The sequence below is a fragment of the Saccostrea cucullata genome, unplaced genomic scaffold (assembly GCF_032062105.1).
Source record: "Saccostrea cucullata isolate Sc308-1 unplaced genomic scaffold, CSIRO_AGI_Scuc_v1 ctg365, whole genome shotgun sequence".
Classification (NCBI taxonomy): Eukaryota; Metazoa; Mollusca; class Bivalvia; order Ostreida; family Ostreidae; genus Saccostrea; species Saccostrea cuccullata.
In genome coordinates this window covers 338,566-355,509 of record NW_026936150.1, presented here as the reverse complement: position 1 = coordinate 355,509, position 16,944 = coordinate 338,566, and the positions used below count along the sequence as shown (strand labels likewise).

Sequence of the window (16,944 nt, the reverse complement as noted above, 5' to 3'; positions counted from 1 at the left end):
ATTTTTTTATTTATAAGTGCTCCTTACAATAATGGTCTATTAACACATGAATAGAAAGATGAAGGAAATCCGGGTTAAAATTTATACTGTTCGAAATAAACTTTTATGATACTTTTTTATAGAATAAATAAGCGTTATTTGGATCGGCTATCAGGACACTATTACACTTTGATTAGCTTTGAATTTTTTTTTTATTTCTTTGAATATATTTTGCACTTTTTACACATATTCTTTGCAGATCTGGAGGATTCAGTATCTTTGCGAGGTCTACAAATTTAACTAAACCTGACGACGCAGATGATCACATTACTGAATTATCTCCGTTACAAACAGATCTAGAACAGAAATCATTTTCTGAGTCTCCTTCTAAATAATAGTTTGAATTTTAAATCTTTGTTGAGTTTTGCAGCATTATATTTTATTAATGCGGTTTTTATACATTTTCGGATGGTATAAAACATTATAAGTATTCACCTGTTGATTCTGAAATTTTTACCCGTGTTGTGTTCTTGATGTTGATATACATAATGTAAATTAAATTTAAAATAAGAAAGATAACAGATACAGGAACACAATGGACATACCTAAGAACAAAGAGAACGTGAAATATGTTTATAATTAAATTTATTTGTATATCATACATGAAAAGAAAAGTGTGCTAGCTTTTATACTTTAAAACATGTTCCAATACTTGGTATTATGCTTTATAATTATCAGTTTAGTTATAGCGTTTAACATAGAGGTTTGGTGTTACACTAACATTAATAGCTTTAAGTAGGAATACCCAAATATGAAATAGATATGTTAGCCTTTGTGGTATCTTGTTATTTTATTTCACACTCACTGGGATATATCGAGTGGACATATCTATGAAAGTAACTATTCATTATTAAAAATACTTCATCGATTTATCGAAATGTCGAGTTGAAGATCACAGCAAATGTTTTCTTTTCATCTGGAAGTTTTTCAATAAAGTCCGCTTCATATGAATGCAAAACCATATCTGCTAATAACTTTGCCCAATTGAAACCCATTGGCATTCTAACAGGAAGACCAACCATTTTTTATGAAAAAGCAACTTCCTTTGATGCCAGAAAGTTATATTTCAATTTCTCGTGGTGAATGGTTGTATAAAGTGCTAAAAAGTAGTAGATTTTTCAGCCGGGACTATTCATGAATAAAGGGAGATCGCGTAACAAGTCTACTAGACATATTTTGCACGTCAATAACTGTTTAAAGTATACTCTTGTACAGTACTCCTGAACTTTCTCCTTCATTGTTGGTAATATTTTAGTGAAGTGAAATATTGAAGATAACGAACAGTATTCAAGCTCGTAAGTCCATAAAATACAATAAATACAATATAGGAGCAGAGCAAACACGGACCTCCAAAACATCAAAAGTTGGAAAAGGTACCATGGAGGAGTGAGCATTCCCTGGCGACCGGTCAAACCCGCCGTGTGCTTTTTTGTCATGATCGGGAAATAACGGAGAATCCGTTGTCAGTTCATTGTATAAATAAGAAACTAAGAATAAGTATGAAAACCGTCAGTCAACATTTGACTCAATGATAATTTTATTTGCTTCTAAGGTCACTATATCGACCATAGAACTTACGAAATGATGACTTTAAACGAGACTGCTGATATTCTTGTTTCAACAACTTGTTTGTCAATAGTTTACCTCGTTTAAGAAGTTGTTTATACTTAGAGCATGCTCTTGCATATCAATTAATCGCCCTTCTTAACAGAACAAAACCATAATTTGAGATTTTGATACAAAAGCATTCTCTGGTACTGTAGACTCAGATAACCCCTGTCTCGAAAACCAAAAACTGAAAATAGACTTAAGTCAAAATTTTAATCTTGGAGATGGATGGACAGCAACAGGAACCCAAATTTTTATCTAAGATATGATACGTAATAATTTTAAAATATTGCTCTCAATACCTTAAACGTAAAAAATACAGAAGCATTCTAATACAGCTAGTGTAAACTCAAAGTACAAATCCTAACTCCCTGAAGCAGGCGTTTGGTCATATTACTGGCTTTAAATTATACAAACGTTAAAAATCTTCCCAAGATTAAAACCATGATTAGTCATTTTAATATGAAGCATCATACGGAGTTGGAGATTCAGTTTGTTCAAAATATCCAAAGGACAGGGATGATCATAAACTATTCCATACTGAATGAATCTGTTCTCATAGCCGAAGCATGTAGGCGTTTTATTAAAAAAAAATCTGGACTGGTTATGAATCGTGCTGACTGGACAGAAATTAATTCAAATCAGAAGAGTGGATATTTCATACCTGGGAATTTATGCTGAGGCATAGGCAAGTCCCTTTGAACGCGTGTACCTTGCTTTTCTGTGTGGCCTGACCAATTAATTAAATATTCAGAAAAATTATCATTCTTAGCGATTTCTTAATTTACTTTTCAATCTTTCACTTTTTGTGATTTATATATGTATATTTATATTTGACTTTCATCTTTATAGAAACACAAAATAAAAACGATGTAATTCAGTAACACTACGATGCATACTATTATTGCGAAGTGATTACATGAAGATTTCCTTCTGGCAAGTTATGAAGGCAAGGGCTCTGGGTCTTACAAAACAGGATGATGAATGGCTTACTCTGAGGTGTAGATGACAGCGAATAGAAAATAATAGAAACGGAAGGACCTGATTTAAATATTTATCACTGACAAGTTGTATCCTTCCTTGTAATAGTTATATTATACAGTTTAGAAGTATTTCAAATCGATGGGCAGTTATGGAAATACCTCATTGTAAATTAATGGTAACTAACTCTCTCTCTCTCTCTCTCTCTCTCTCTCTCTCTCTCTCTCTCTCTCTCTCTCGTCAAGCCTTGTGATTTTCTGTTATGCTTATTTTATGATGTTACTGTACGTTTCTTGATGCAATCTGAGCTTTAAGATCTCTCTGTTTACAGGACTGTCCTGGTCGGTAATGTTACAGTTCCTCGTGTTATCATTATTTGTGATGGAGGTTACCGGACATTCCACAACAGTTGATCTATGCGATACTAACAACACAACTTATGTCAATGGCTGTACAATGCCTCTTGACCTTGACATTTGGTACACAGACCATTTTGAGGACGCCTGTAAAATCCATGACATTTGCTACTTTTGTGTAAGATATGAATTTTATTCAAATCAATCGATTCACAAGATTTCTATTTTCTTTATCAATGTTAGAATTGAAAAAAGAACGTTTTAAAGAAAGGTTTTATTAAGAAGGGATTCTTAATAAAGATAATGAATATCGATAAAATCAGTAAGACAATATCCCTAAGCGATGGTATCAGATTAACTCTTTACAACTTAATGAATTGTTTTGCAACATACACTGAATCCTCGCGTCATAGAAATATTACGTTACCATTTCCCCGCAAGCACTTTACAGCGGGGTACAAGTTTCTCTAAAGTTTAGCGTAAATAATATTATGAAGTAATATTTTAATCAGAAAATAACTTTTCTTATTTTATGAGATTTAAGCAAGTATAAAATAGTTGGAATTTGACAATAAATTGAAGATTAAGTGAACTTTTTAAAGTGCGTGAAAATGCGTGATTGCGGGGAAACGGTAAATACATCATTTTGCGTTAGAAACAGGAAATGGTATATGCGTTAAAATGCGTGACTGCGGGGAAGGGGGTTAAAGGATGAGTGCACTTAAGCTATGAGAGTTCGGTCCTGGTGTTTTGCGCCAAATAAAATCCCGAATTTCATATACCTATCTTTGGTATCTTTTATATCAAGATCACCAGGATATATAGTATCAACACAGGAATGGAAATTCCCATTGTTAATTGACAACAGATCTTAATATATAAGACATATAAGTAAACATACTTGGACAGAAACCATGCACACAAGAGTCCCTCCTCACAGTTGATGAACCAAGAATTTCAGCAGCCTCGTCAATACAGTTACTTTGTCAGATTAAGTACAATCCATCATTTAGTCATATGCTGACTAATGTCATACAAATTGTTAGGCAACTATTAACACTCTTTTTTAACGGACCTTTCCATTATTTCCCGATCATGACAAGAAGCGCGCGACGAGTCTAATTTGTGGGCAGGGCTCCTATGTATTGACCAGGAAGGCGGGGCAGGCCGTTGTCAGTTTAAGTGTAAAAATAAAGGCTTACTATTTAGTATTTAAACAAATGTTCAACACAGACAATCTACTAATCTTCAAGGTTAGACTACGGTGAAAATACTTCTAATTTTAATAGGGTATTTGCTTCATGGTAGTTAATGTATTTAGGCAGACTGATCGATTGTATGTTGTTTTACATCCTATTCAAAATTTTTCACTCATATAAAGAGGTCATGTTGCTAAAAAAAGCTTCAAATCTACACTTTCACTCGACACTCAGGGCCATCGGATAGTTTCAGAGGGATTTTTATCGTGTCGAAGCCTGTCGTGAGACACCGGGACCTAGGTGTTTAAGGTCTCGTACTAAATTTCCGCAACTTTTACTTCGAAGTTCCAAGCGCTTGGCGCAGAAACATTTGCATTTATTATTGACTTAAGTCTGTAGAAGCTGGATATCGCTACAATCTCCCGATCACTATTTGGATGCTTGTTTATTTATTGCAAAAACGTGCATATATATATGAACAAACTTATGACAAAAGACTTTAAAATTATTCTTAAACTTCTAATTTTCAGGGGGGAAAGGTAGAGATGCATATATAACTGCAAAACTTTTATGTTTTCATATCAAAAGTATCAAAAGTTAATAAATTGTTTTTATCTTTCATAGGGCTATGATTTCAACAAATCTCGCCAGGAATGTGATTCTCGTTTCTTTGAAGATATGAACGCTGCATGTTGGGAGCGAACGACGTATTTCGAATTGCCTCTTTGCTTACTTTTCTCTTCTTCGTTCTACGTGATTGTGAGGGTTATATCAGAGAGCTACTTTATAAATAGCCCTTCGACTTATTGTTCTGTGTCATGGGTTAAACATTGTATAGATTTGATTTAGAATTTTGAATATAAATATACGATTTCTTAATGTGGGCCATTTATGTAGGTACTTTAATTCAATCAAGCAATAAAATGAAAGTCTTCATTGTGAACTTGAGTTACCATGATAATTTTTGCACTGTCTCATTCACTAATGTTGATTAATCATGTATTTCTAGTTTATAAAATAAAATACATCAATCCTATTTCATATAATATCGTCTATAATATTCCCTCAAGCCAGGTTAGCTGAAATAAAAATATACGAGTACTTTTGTATACTTTTGTATACAGCATGAACACTAGACCAACCTTTTTGTTACAATTAATATTTATTCAGAAAAATAATCTACAAATGCATGTTGCAAGCTTTACGACATTAACAATCTCAGAAATAACAATCTCGGAAAGTTATGTACTGATAGTGAAGAACCTAACACCTTGTTTTGTCTTATATTTTGTTGGAATTAAGTCAAAAAGTGAACATTTTCTGACATCACTTCCTGTTGACGTGAATGCAAATGACATACATCCATACACACGCAGACACAGTCGAGCACAAGTTTTCAGATCAACAGCGTTGACTTCGCTAATATTGGCAATAGTCGGAACTGGTTCTGTATTCTGATCGTACAAACGGAAGTAGGCATTATCTTTCTCGCTGTTTTTCCAATGAAATCGTTGCCGAATCTCTTCCCACTTCCGCTCATTTACAAGATGGGTCATCGTCAGCGGTTGGCTTGGTGACGGTTTACTTGTTGTGGGCTCAGGTGGATCTGATTTACAACGGATTCCTGTTGTTTTATCTTCAGGACCAAAGTACACTAAACAAAAATCATCTTTATTATGCAATAAAATAATAGTTATTAGATAAGAATACATTATACTTTTATTTCAGACAGATTGCAATTATTGTACACAATGGCAATTCCCTTTATATGTAACTTATTATTTCTTTGTTGCTTATCCTCCAGAAGAGAAGGTGTAATATAAGTTTTTCTCACAGGAGATGAAATGGTTATGAAAGCAGCATTTTTCTTTCAATTTACATCGCATTCACTTTCCGTCCTCGTTATAATTTACTTTGATTAACAATAAACGTAAATGAATAGGAACATTTTCAATATTTTTAAATTAATATCTAAGGAACTTATTTGCGATCAATTAAGCAATGTTACCTTGCGAGCTCGGAGCCCACTCCTCGGGAAGACAGAACTTGGAAACCTCTTTGACATCATCCGGCTTCAGGTTTTCTGTAAATATCTGGAGACAGGACACATAACCTTTAAATTGTTGATCTCCGTCGGAGTCTGGTGGGTCTGTGTTCCCAATCCGGAGGGTACCTGAAGCCGGAAGTGAAATTTCGTCCTGAAATTCGTCATCTTCGTCCACCACTTTCTGGTCATTAGCGTAAACAGTAATCCGTCCTGTTTTATATGAACGCTGGATATAAATATGAGTCCAGCGGTCTGCAGGTGCCAAATTATCAGCCACAACAATGCCTGCCGGGATGTCGTATTCATCTCGGAAGGAAACCACTGCAAAACCGTCATAAGGGTCGAAAACAATTCTTATCTTCTCTGCTGATTCCGATTTGTATTGGAGAAGGGTCCCTTTGGGTTTACCATCGGGTTTGACGTACATTGAAATTCCAAGATCCCGAAATGACTTTGGTTCATCTAATACAACCGATAGATGCGGATTGTTGGGGTCTCCAATCTTCATAGCTTGGTATGGAATGCTCTTGGCATTCTCGCCGAATATGAAACATTGATTGCCATTGTTTACCATATTAGGTCCGTCAGAAAGAACCTCTAGCAAACCAGATTTGTCTCCAAGTGGCCATACGTACAACGGCTTTGGGACTTCGCCAGCAATGATTCCTGAATTCAATTAGAAAATGAAATACGTTATATATATTTTGCGTGGAATTCATCAGCATTGTTTGGGATGAAGGATATGCAGATAAAGAATTCGAACAGTATTCAATATCAAAGTCCATAAAACAATACAAAATGAAAGCATAGCAAATCCGGACCTCTAAAACATCAGAGGTGGGATCAAGTGCCTGGAAAAGTGAGCATCCCCTGCGGACCGGTCACACATGATCGGGAAATAAAGGAAAAATCCGTCTTCAATTCAGTGTGTAAATAATTGACTAACAATTAGTATGAAAAACGTCAATGAGCATTTGACTCGATGATATATTGTATTTACTGACAAGGTCGTTGTATAAACAAAAGAACTTACGAACTTACGTGTTGATATTCTTGTTTCATCAACTTGTTTGTCAATATTTTACCTCGTTTTAGAAATTGTTCATACGTAGAGCATGCTCTTGCGTATCGAATCAACTGAGATATATAAACGCCGTATGCAGGTGATGAAGGTAATTTACTATATTGCTGCATAAGTAAGGGAAGTTGACGATAGAAAAGTTAAAGTCATCAAGTTTATCAACGAGCTTGGTTGTTAGATTACAATTAACGTCTTTTTCAAGTAAGATATCCAAGTATGAAACAGATGTGTCAGACTCTGTGGTATCTTTTATCGCAAGCTCACCAGGATATATCGAATCGACATAGGAATGGAAATTACATTGTTCATTGACAATTCGTCGTCGATATACTAGTATCTAAATGTTGAGTTGAAGGCCACAACAACAGTTTTTTTTTCATTTCACGCATAAGATTTTGCACAAATTCTGCTGGGATGTTATAGCTAATATCTATGAAATGACAAAAGATTTAAATGAAATTGTAAATATTACTTCAATGATGAAATTTGAAAGAATGATTTAATCTTTTTCTAGGCAGGGAATAAGGGAAGTTAAAATATGCAGTTATGTTTACGTAGAAAGATATTCTTCATAATTTTGAACAAAATTTATTTTGATATGAAATAAAGGGTTCTTACTTACTTGTAGAATCTTTATGACTTTTAAACAATCTTCTATGATATTGATGTTTGTTAATTTCATTTTCAAAATATTTATTTTGATATGAAATAAAGGGTGCGTTCTTAAGCGTTACTGGGTTATGCCTAGAATCTATATGACTTTTAAACAATCTTCTATGATACTGAAAGTGCTTGTTAATTTCATTAAAAATTCAAAATATATTCATTAAAACGATGTTCCAGGATAATCGGCCGATGTATATTACATTGTACATTATAATTTGCATGCTACGGGCCATTGTTTGGTCGAACAAATAATCGCCGTTATCTGTTGAACACCAGTGTGTTTCAACGGATATTGGACGATGCTCGGCCATACATCGCTAAAGATGTGTTAATGATGGGTTGCCGATGAGGAGCGATGTGAGGCATCGTTGGAGACATCGCTGAATTTTAACTACGAATTATTTCCTACCGATGACCCCACCGATTCGTAAAATGGCCTCAGTCACCGTGCGATGTCTAGTGGTGCTCGGCCGGCAACCACGCCATTTTCATTAAAAAACGCATCGGTTTCTCATCGTATACCCCATCGCTGGATAATGTGACTGATACTTTAAGCTACGCTCTTGAACTGACTCCTTAGTAATATCTTTGCAACACATTTGATTTTAAGAAAAAAAATTAATACACTTTATGTCAAACATAGCGACCTTGCTGCGAAATTTATATGTAAAGTAAGTTTGAAAAGGGCTAGTTCAAGATCACTAAGTTAGTGTTCTTATGCCTAATGAAAACTCTTGTTACATATTTAATATTAACGACAATATATTTCAAAATGTATCAAAAGTAAGATGAATTTAAAAGGCCATGGGTTCAGGCTTTATAAAAGGTTTATTAACAATCAACAAGTTATGGATGAAACGGGCATTTTCAAATAATCAATTAATTAATCAAGTTTCAATGAACATTACAATGACATGGAAAGATAAAACGTATTTAAAAGATTTTAAAGGTTAAATTCACGCTCAAGGACACAAGGTCAATAACTCCTAACTGTCCATACCTTGACAATTAATAAGACAGACAGATATATTTCAGGGAATGTAACCCCAAAAGTTGAAATGCCATCAACGCTGAATTAAGGAATACTTCTTCAGAAACAATTAACAGGTATTAATACATACGCATGTGTTTTTTTTTAAATAAAAGTACAATTTTATGCAACGTTTTTATAAAGATTTATAGATTTACGAAGATTATGTACAAAATTGATTGCCTACCTGTTAACGCAAAGAAAATAGCCAACCTACACATTTTGTTGAATAAAAGCTTGTAACCAACTGACAAAAAATACATGACTCTAACATAACAGTCACTGATTCCGATGTATCTTAACATTCCTTTCGGCATTACAGAAAGAAGATTTGACTTTGGAGGAGTGAAATTTTCTTCTTAGTAACGACAAATTGAAAGATGATCAATGATTTCTATAAGACTGAACTTAAGAATTAGCCGTGACTGGTTCAAGGAGATTAGTCAATGTCCAGTTCATCAGTTTATTGAAATTAGGGGATTTGCATTGTCTTTCGATCTGAAAGAAAACATTGAAGACAAAAACCCTGACTATTATTTATTAGAAGAGCTAATTATGATAGTATTTAGCAAGCAAATCATTTATATATAAATAAACCTTTTTAAATTATTTTTTAATAAACGATATCTTAATTCACGTAGTTCGAGTACTGATGATTTTCTGTCAGAATTGCCGTACAATTTCTGTACAACATAAAGACAATGATCGAATGAGCTCAAAAGTCCATTGGAACGATAAAATCAGGAGCAGAGCTTTAACCGTCAGATGTAGTATAAAAAAACAAGGAGAAATAAAAATACACTGTTGACACATCCGCAGTTAGTTTCTTGTCAAGACCGTCCGAAAGGAAAAAAATGTTAACAACTCAAATGGAAATAATGGTTGAACTATTTGTATGAAAACTTTAGTCAGCATTCGATTTAACAATGCATGGTATTTGTAAGCAAAGCCATTCTTTTGTCAATAGAATTTGCGGATGATGATTTGAAACAAGACTGTTGGGATCCTTTTTTATCAATTTTAATGTGTTTCGTTTCAGAATTCTTTTTGCTCGTCAAACATACTCCTGTGTATCAACAAACATGATGTTGTGTATCAACGCACATGATCTTGTGTATCAACGAACATGCTCTTGTATATCAACGAACATACTCTTGTGTATCAACAAATATGATCTTGTGTATCAACTAACATGATCGTGTGTATCAACTAATATGATCTTGTGTATCAACTAACATGATCGTGTATATCAACTACCATGATCCTGTGTAACAACTAACATGATCTGGTGTAACAACTAACATGATCTTGTATATTAACAAACATGATCGTGTGTATCAACTAACTTGATCGTGTGTATCAACAAACATACTCTTGTGTATCAACAAACATACTCTTGTGTATCAATAAATGTGATCTTGTGTATCAACTAACATGACCTTGTGTATCAACAACCATGATCTTGTGTAACAACTAACATAATCTTGTGTATCAACAAACATAATGTTGTGTATCAACGCACATGCTCTTGTGTATCAACAAACATGATCTCGTGTATCAACGAACATGCTCTTGTATATCAACGAACATACTCTTGTGTATCAACAAACATGATCTTGTGTATCAACAAATGTGAACTTGTGTATCAACAAATGTGAACTTGTGTATCAATCTTGTGTATCACAACATGATCGTGTGTATCATAATATGATCGTGTGTAACAACTAACATGATCTTGTGTAACAACTAACATGATCTGGTGTAACAACTAACATGATCTTGTATATTAACAAACATGTATCAACTAACTATGTGTGTATCGTGTGTATCAACAAACATACTCTTGTGTATCAATAAATGTGATCTTGTGTATCAACTAACATGACCTTGTGTATCAACAACCATGATCTTGTGTATCAACTAATATGATCGTGTGTATCAACGAATATTATCTTGTGTATCAACAATAAGGGAAGCCGAATCTGAAAAAGTTGAATATATCACTCTTATCATAATGTTTTGTTGCTTGATAACTGTTAACGCTTTTCCTATTAAAATTTCCAAATATGAAACGGATGGGTCAGACGTTGATATTGCTTTGTAAATCAAGTTCAAGGGAAATACCGAATCAGTGAAGGAATGAAATGTTTATTGTTTACAAGAAGTCATCAATATATCTAAATGTTGAATTCAAGGTACCAGCTAGAAACCTCTTATTTTCATATAAATAGAAGTTTTTTTAAAATGAATTATGCTTCATATGAATACAAAAAAGTCTACTTATAAGTATCGTTTCCATAGTAATGTTCCTACGCCAAGCAATCGGCGTTTTGATTTGAAGACTTTTGGTTGAGTCTCAGTGGTATTGAATTTCCGTGTGAAGGTCTATATTGGACGCACCTTTGTAGATATCTGGTGACGTCTCTATTTGAGTGAAAATCCTCAAGCGGAACGTAAAGACAATACACAACCAATCAATGAACTTATTGCACTATACATTGACTTGATTTAGAAATTACTCCTTCGTGGAACATGTTCCAGCAAATGGAATCAACTCGGAGACGTAAACTTATTTTAATATAATATTGCAATATAATGTTGAAACAGGTAGGTTGCCATAAATGTCTTTTTCTAGCCATATAATATTATATATTTCCATTTCTTATTTTTGGTAAAAGGGAATTAATTTCTGAAGTCATCATGTTTATGATAAAATTATGTTGAAACAGGTAGGTTGCCATAAATGTCTTTTTTAAATCTATGTTTACATTTTCAAAATATAAATCTACAATTTTATTTCACAGTGAAATGGAAATATAAGGAATCCTTAAATATATCATATCTACATGTAAGAAACATATGTCAAATTTATGGTGAATTTCATGTCGATTTAAAAGAGACATATATTCATCTACATCTATAACCCATTTATATAGCTGAAATAAGAAGAAAATAGAAATTCAATGTACACTGTATCACACCAAAGTATGGTATGAAACATATGGAGATAACGAACAGTATTTCAAAATCATCAAAAATCCATAAAACAATACAAAATAGGAGCAGAGCAAACATGAATTCATACTTTCAAATTTTGGGGTGGTATATTTGGGTTTCAATAAATGTTGCTTTTGTTAAATCTTTTTTTTCCATTGTTTACAAACTTTTTTCAGATGTTCCAAGTGTTCCTTTGATGAATCTATAGCCACAAATAGACGAGGTATATTCAAATTATCTTGTACATTACAAATGCATGCATTATATGATTGCCAAGATTTCTATTGTTTTGGCATGATATGACATGGTTTGTTATCATTGTATAGGTTGCGTTTGTCCGTGTGGTATAGTTATCTCTCATGAGAGTTAACATTGTGGGAACAGTACTGGTATTGAGTGAACGTATAGACCTTGTCATTCCTGAGTTAAATAATTTGAATTACATATCTGACCGACTTTTACAATCTCTGGGATTTGGTTCTTATCTGTGTTATACAAACCGGCAAGATGGGACTAAATTTCCTTTCGTTGTCAATTTTATTGTAAGTTTCATCTTTCTTCTTTCAGAGGCTTGTGGTAAATAAATATTATCTCTACAGTATTTATTAAGATGAGGCTAAATAACACTAATAATTAAGGTTTTATTGTTGCATTTTCAACGTTTGATTTTAAATACTCAGTACTGAACGTCTCTTGAATAAAAAAAAGTTTCTCAAAAAATACGCAATTTCAATTAGTAGATTTCTTGTTCTTGTCATTTGTATATAAGTGCTGGTTCTTTGTAACTGTTAGATATGTTTCAAATATTTCCATAATTCCTTCCAGTCTTACTTAGTTGATCTTGTTGACCTTTTTTTAAGGTTGGTCCATTGCGTGTTTGGGGATGGCGATGGACATAAGCATTGTCCTGCATTGTTTGACCAGTATAATGCTGACCACCAACATGGCTTGGACAAAGCAGAATTCAAAAAAATATTTCTACCAACATTTGACACAGAGTTTCCAGGTTTTAAACATTTGAAGCCTCTATTATGTCAAAGTTAAATAATAGAACCTTTCACGAAAACTGCGGTACTGCTCTTTGGAAGTCAAAATGATATACACTTTGGTGAAATATGACGTAAAAGCGGTTGTTTAAAAACTTTATTTAATCATCTATCAGTAAAAACTCTACCAAACGTTATTAGTTTGCCCTGCAGAAGAGTAGTACCTTAGTTACTGTGAAGGGACTAATTGATATCAATTATTACTCTTCTTGGTAATCAGCTGACGGGCAGTTGTCACGTGACGAAGTGGTCAATGGCTGGAGGAATGGACATTGTGACTTCCAGGATACTAGGACAGAGATTTGTTTGTTACAGAGGGAGATCTAGACAATGTATTTGCTGGATTCGACAATGGTAAGGAAACCAGTTTTCAATTTTCCTATATGTATCCAAAGAACTATATGCGGTATATAGCTTATATTTGCCCCCACAAAAGTCAAATTTTGAAAACTTCCTGAAATGTGCTGAACTCAATAAACTGCGTGAGAAATAAAAATTAACAGAAAATATTATAGTGTCAAAGCAGTGTATCCACAATTTTTGTTTTTATGACGTCACAAACTACCTTTTTCAGAAAGAGGACAAAATGACAAAATTTCAACAATTTTAGCTTTAAAATATATAGAGCGCAATATATTGACATATTTCATTGATATTATCATTCTACACATTATATCAAAATATTGATCCTGAACACACATGCGCTCGGTGACTTTTACTCAAAATATCGACGAAATATGTACATTGTTCCGTAGAATTCATTAAAAAAAACTTAAATTTACGTCATGTTTGTGACGTCACTACGTACATATAGCGTCAGTAATTTTGAAAATATTCAGTGCCTTGAAGTCAGCATATACTCCCCTGTTTAAGAACTTTATTATGTATATCTCCATCAAAGTTTTATTTGGGGGGCAAATATTGGTTATTACCGAATAAAGTTCTTTGTCTACAGAAAATATCCATACTTCTGTTTTCTGTTATGTGATTTTTGAAAATTAATTAATTAAAGAGTTGAAATACTTGAAAATGAAATTGATACAGTATATATATATATGTTATAACGAATTACAAGACGTTGATATAAAAATTAAATTCCTTATAAAGACTTTTGATAAATTGTATCAACAAATAAAAATCGATTAAGCGAATTCGATTAGTTGTTATTTAAAAATTAAAAATATTGTGACAGGAGCTATGAGACCAAGTAGATAATTTCCCAATTTCTGGTGATACAAAGAGAAATTGAATAAATGTAGATTTAACAACTTGATACTTATTTAAATCATATTGTCAAACTTGTTTTCACCTTTCAACAAAGTATTATATGTAATGGACTTTTACGAGAAGCACTGACTTCTACAGTTGACGGTTTACTTGGAAATTTAAACTTGTATCATGTACGGAAGTACAAAATTGATAATGCATAAGAAAACCTTTCTAGTGGTCATAGGTATGGTGTTAGGGGCACTAACATGTGAAGACCAGGAGTTGAGGGTATGGTGGCTGTCGTTTTCTTCAAGGACAACTTATATGTGCATTGAAATAACCCGTTTTTTTTCGTTTAATTAAATGTTGAACTAAATATTCATACCATAAAAGAGCTACCGTACATAGCCCTAGTGTAAAAGTAAGCGTCAACTGTAAAAGTCAGCGCTCCTCGTAAAGGACTTTTACGAGAAGCACTGATTTTTACAGTTGACTGTTTACTCGGACATTTAAACATTCACGTCTACGGAGGTACAGAATTGATAATGGAAAAGAAAACCTTTCTGGTGCTCATGGTAATGGTTTTAGGGGTACTTATACGTGAAGGCGTGGATTGGAGGGTAGAATGGTTGTCGTTTTCTTCAAGGACAACTTATCTGTGCTTTGAAATAGCCCGTAATACTTGTTGAATTAAATGTTGATCTAAATTATTATATCGTAAAGGAGCTTCCGTAACTGTCCAAGTGTGAGAGTAATTCGTCAACCGTAAAAGTCAGCGCTTCTCGTAAAAGTCCAAAAGTCCAATACAATGTCTTCAGCACCTACAATGATCTTAGATCAAGGCTACCGCTCTTGATCCTCGAAAGTTTTTGGCGCTCTGGCTGTCTGGTGTTTCAAGCCAATGTTTTGTTTGATTCAATTAATAATGAAACCATTCACGATGTTCCTTTTCCTTGTATGTACGACGAGGGTCAACAGAGCAATGTTTTAATATTCTTTTTACAGATAACAATGGATATTTGTCTCCTAATGAGTTTCTGAACGGATGGAACGCTAGATACGGCCGAGACACACTGTACTCTGTCGCCCATCATCATGGATAAAGTCGGGGACACTTCCATTGACGTCATGTCGTTATGTGTACATAAACATGCGATAATAAACATTATATTACTTTGTATTTTGAAATATATATGACATTACGTGGATTGTTCGTAAATGTCGAGTTGAAGGTCACAGCAAATGTTTTTTTTCTTTTCACGCATAGGATTTTCACAAATTCTCCTTCATATGAATACAAAATAGGTCTGTTATTAACGGGACACAATTGGTACCTGTGGGAATTCCAAAATATTGTTTGAAGACCTGGTCTCCAAAAACAACATAGATATTGTCAATCCGAAACTCAAACATCTTTTTGATGTCAACTTCAGAATACTTGTGTGTACAATCAGAATAAATATTTTTAACAATGATTTTGCAAATAACTAGTGACAAGGTATGTAAATTTACATTTTTATCAAAATATGTAGCAGCTGTCAATGATATCAAAAAGCCTGGACTTTAATTTATCGTGGGGAATGGTTGTGTATAAAGTTGAAAAGTCGTAAGTTTTTAAGCTATTGATTTTGGTAAAATCTTGTGATTTCAAATTGTCCAACAGTTCCTTGCAATTTTTAAGTAATCATTTCTGATTTACAGTACCCGCATCGTTATTCTTTACAGGATACACGATACGATAGGATACACGCACGATACGATAGGATACACGCACGATACGATAGGATACACGCACGATAGGACAGGATACACGCACGATAGGATAAACGCAAAACACGATAAACGCAAAACACGATACACGCAAAACACGATAAACGCAAAACACGATAGACCTGATAAACGATCTACACGATAGGATAAACGCAAAACCTGATAGGATTGTTTCAAAATGCGGAACGTTTTTTGACAAGACGAAAAGATTATTTTGAATTAAATTTAAAGATTAAAGATTATTTTAATTAAATTATATTTTAATTTAAATACTCGCAGAGCTTCAAATCTAAACTATAAAGTACATTTAATTATAATAAAAAGAACCTGAGATCTCTGTATTAATTTTACAAAAATTGACAGTGATTAAATGGATTTTCATTAAATGGAGACTATTTTTTTGTTAATTTCTTCTCAAGTGTGTGACTTTTGAAACTTTATAAACAGATTTATTATTTATAAAAAAATATACATTTTAATTTTCTATCTAATTAATTTATCTACAAGTACCAAGCTATTTCACGGTAGAAATTTACGCAATGAATTAAATATTTGTATTTAATGTCTAAAGCGTACAATCTGCGATGTATCCAAAAATTGCAATTAAATATTAATATCTTAGAAAATAATACAAGTAGAAGACTGGCTGAAAAAAAGGTTTCAAGAAAACGGCTTTAACAAAATTAATAAATTTAACATAATAGATCTATCAAGAACGAAACAGCTCAAGAAAATTAAATTTTCTGAATAGAAATCTAAATAATTATTAAAATAATGGCGATCTGCATTAATACATGTAAACTGTGTCATGAGAATATGAATCTGCTACAACTGCATATGTACGTTTATGCTAAGCTCTGACTTATGTACATGTAAACATTTTACATTACAGATACTTAAAACCTCGTATTTATT

The 16,944-nt window shown here is 33.2% G+C and overlaps 2 protein-coding genes, 1 long non-coding RNA gene and 1 pseudogene across 3 annotated transcripts in view; 3 read left to right on the top strand and 1 right to left on the bottom strand.

The window, feature by feature from the left end:
- Nucleotides 1-941, top strand: part of LOC134244916 (sushi domain-containing protein 2-like) — a 55,710-nt gene extending 54,769 nt beyond the window's left edge. The window contains exon 16 of the mRNA XM_062727182.1: nt 239-941. Within this exon, the coding sequence (XP_062583166.1) occupies nt 239-374 (136 nt within the window). The 3' untranslated portion in view covers nt 375-941. The remainder of the gene's footprint in view (nt 1-238) is intronic.
- Nucleotides 942-2,809: 1,868 nt separating this feature from the next.
- Nucleotides 2,810-5,126, top strand: LOC134244882 (uncharacterized). Its single transcript, XR_009987310.1, has 2 exons — nt 2,810-3,162; nt 4,808-5,126. It is a non-coding gene; the product is annotated as an uncharacterized LOC134244882 (long non-coding RNA).
- Nucleotides 5,127-5,322: 196 nt separating this feature from the next.
- Nucleotides 5,323-9,228, bottom strand: LOC134244896 (uncharacterized). The gene is made up of 3 exons (XM_062727130.1): nt 9,195-9,228; nt 6,192-6,896; nt 5,323-5,837 (listed from the first exon to the last, which is right to left on the bottom strand). The coding sequence occupies exons 1-3, from the start codon at nt 9,226-9,228 to the stop codon at nt 5,425-5,427; spliced, it is 1,152 nt and encodes a 383-aa protein (XP_062583114.1). The 3' UTR covers nt 5,323-5,424.
- A 3,222-nt stretch (nt 9,229-12,450) lies between these two features.
- Nucleotides 12,451-15,462, top strand: LOC134244881 (uncharacterized; annotated as a pseudogene).
- Nucleotides 15,463-16,944: the final 1,482 nt, after the last annotated feature.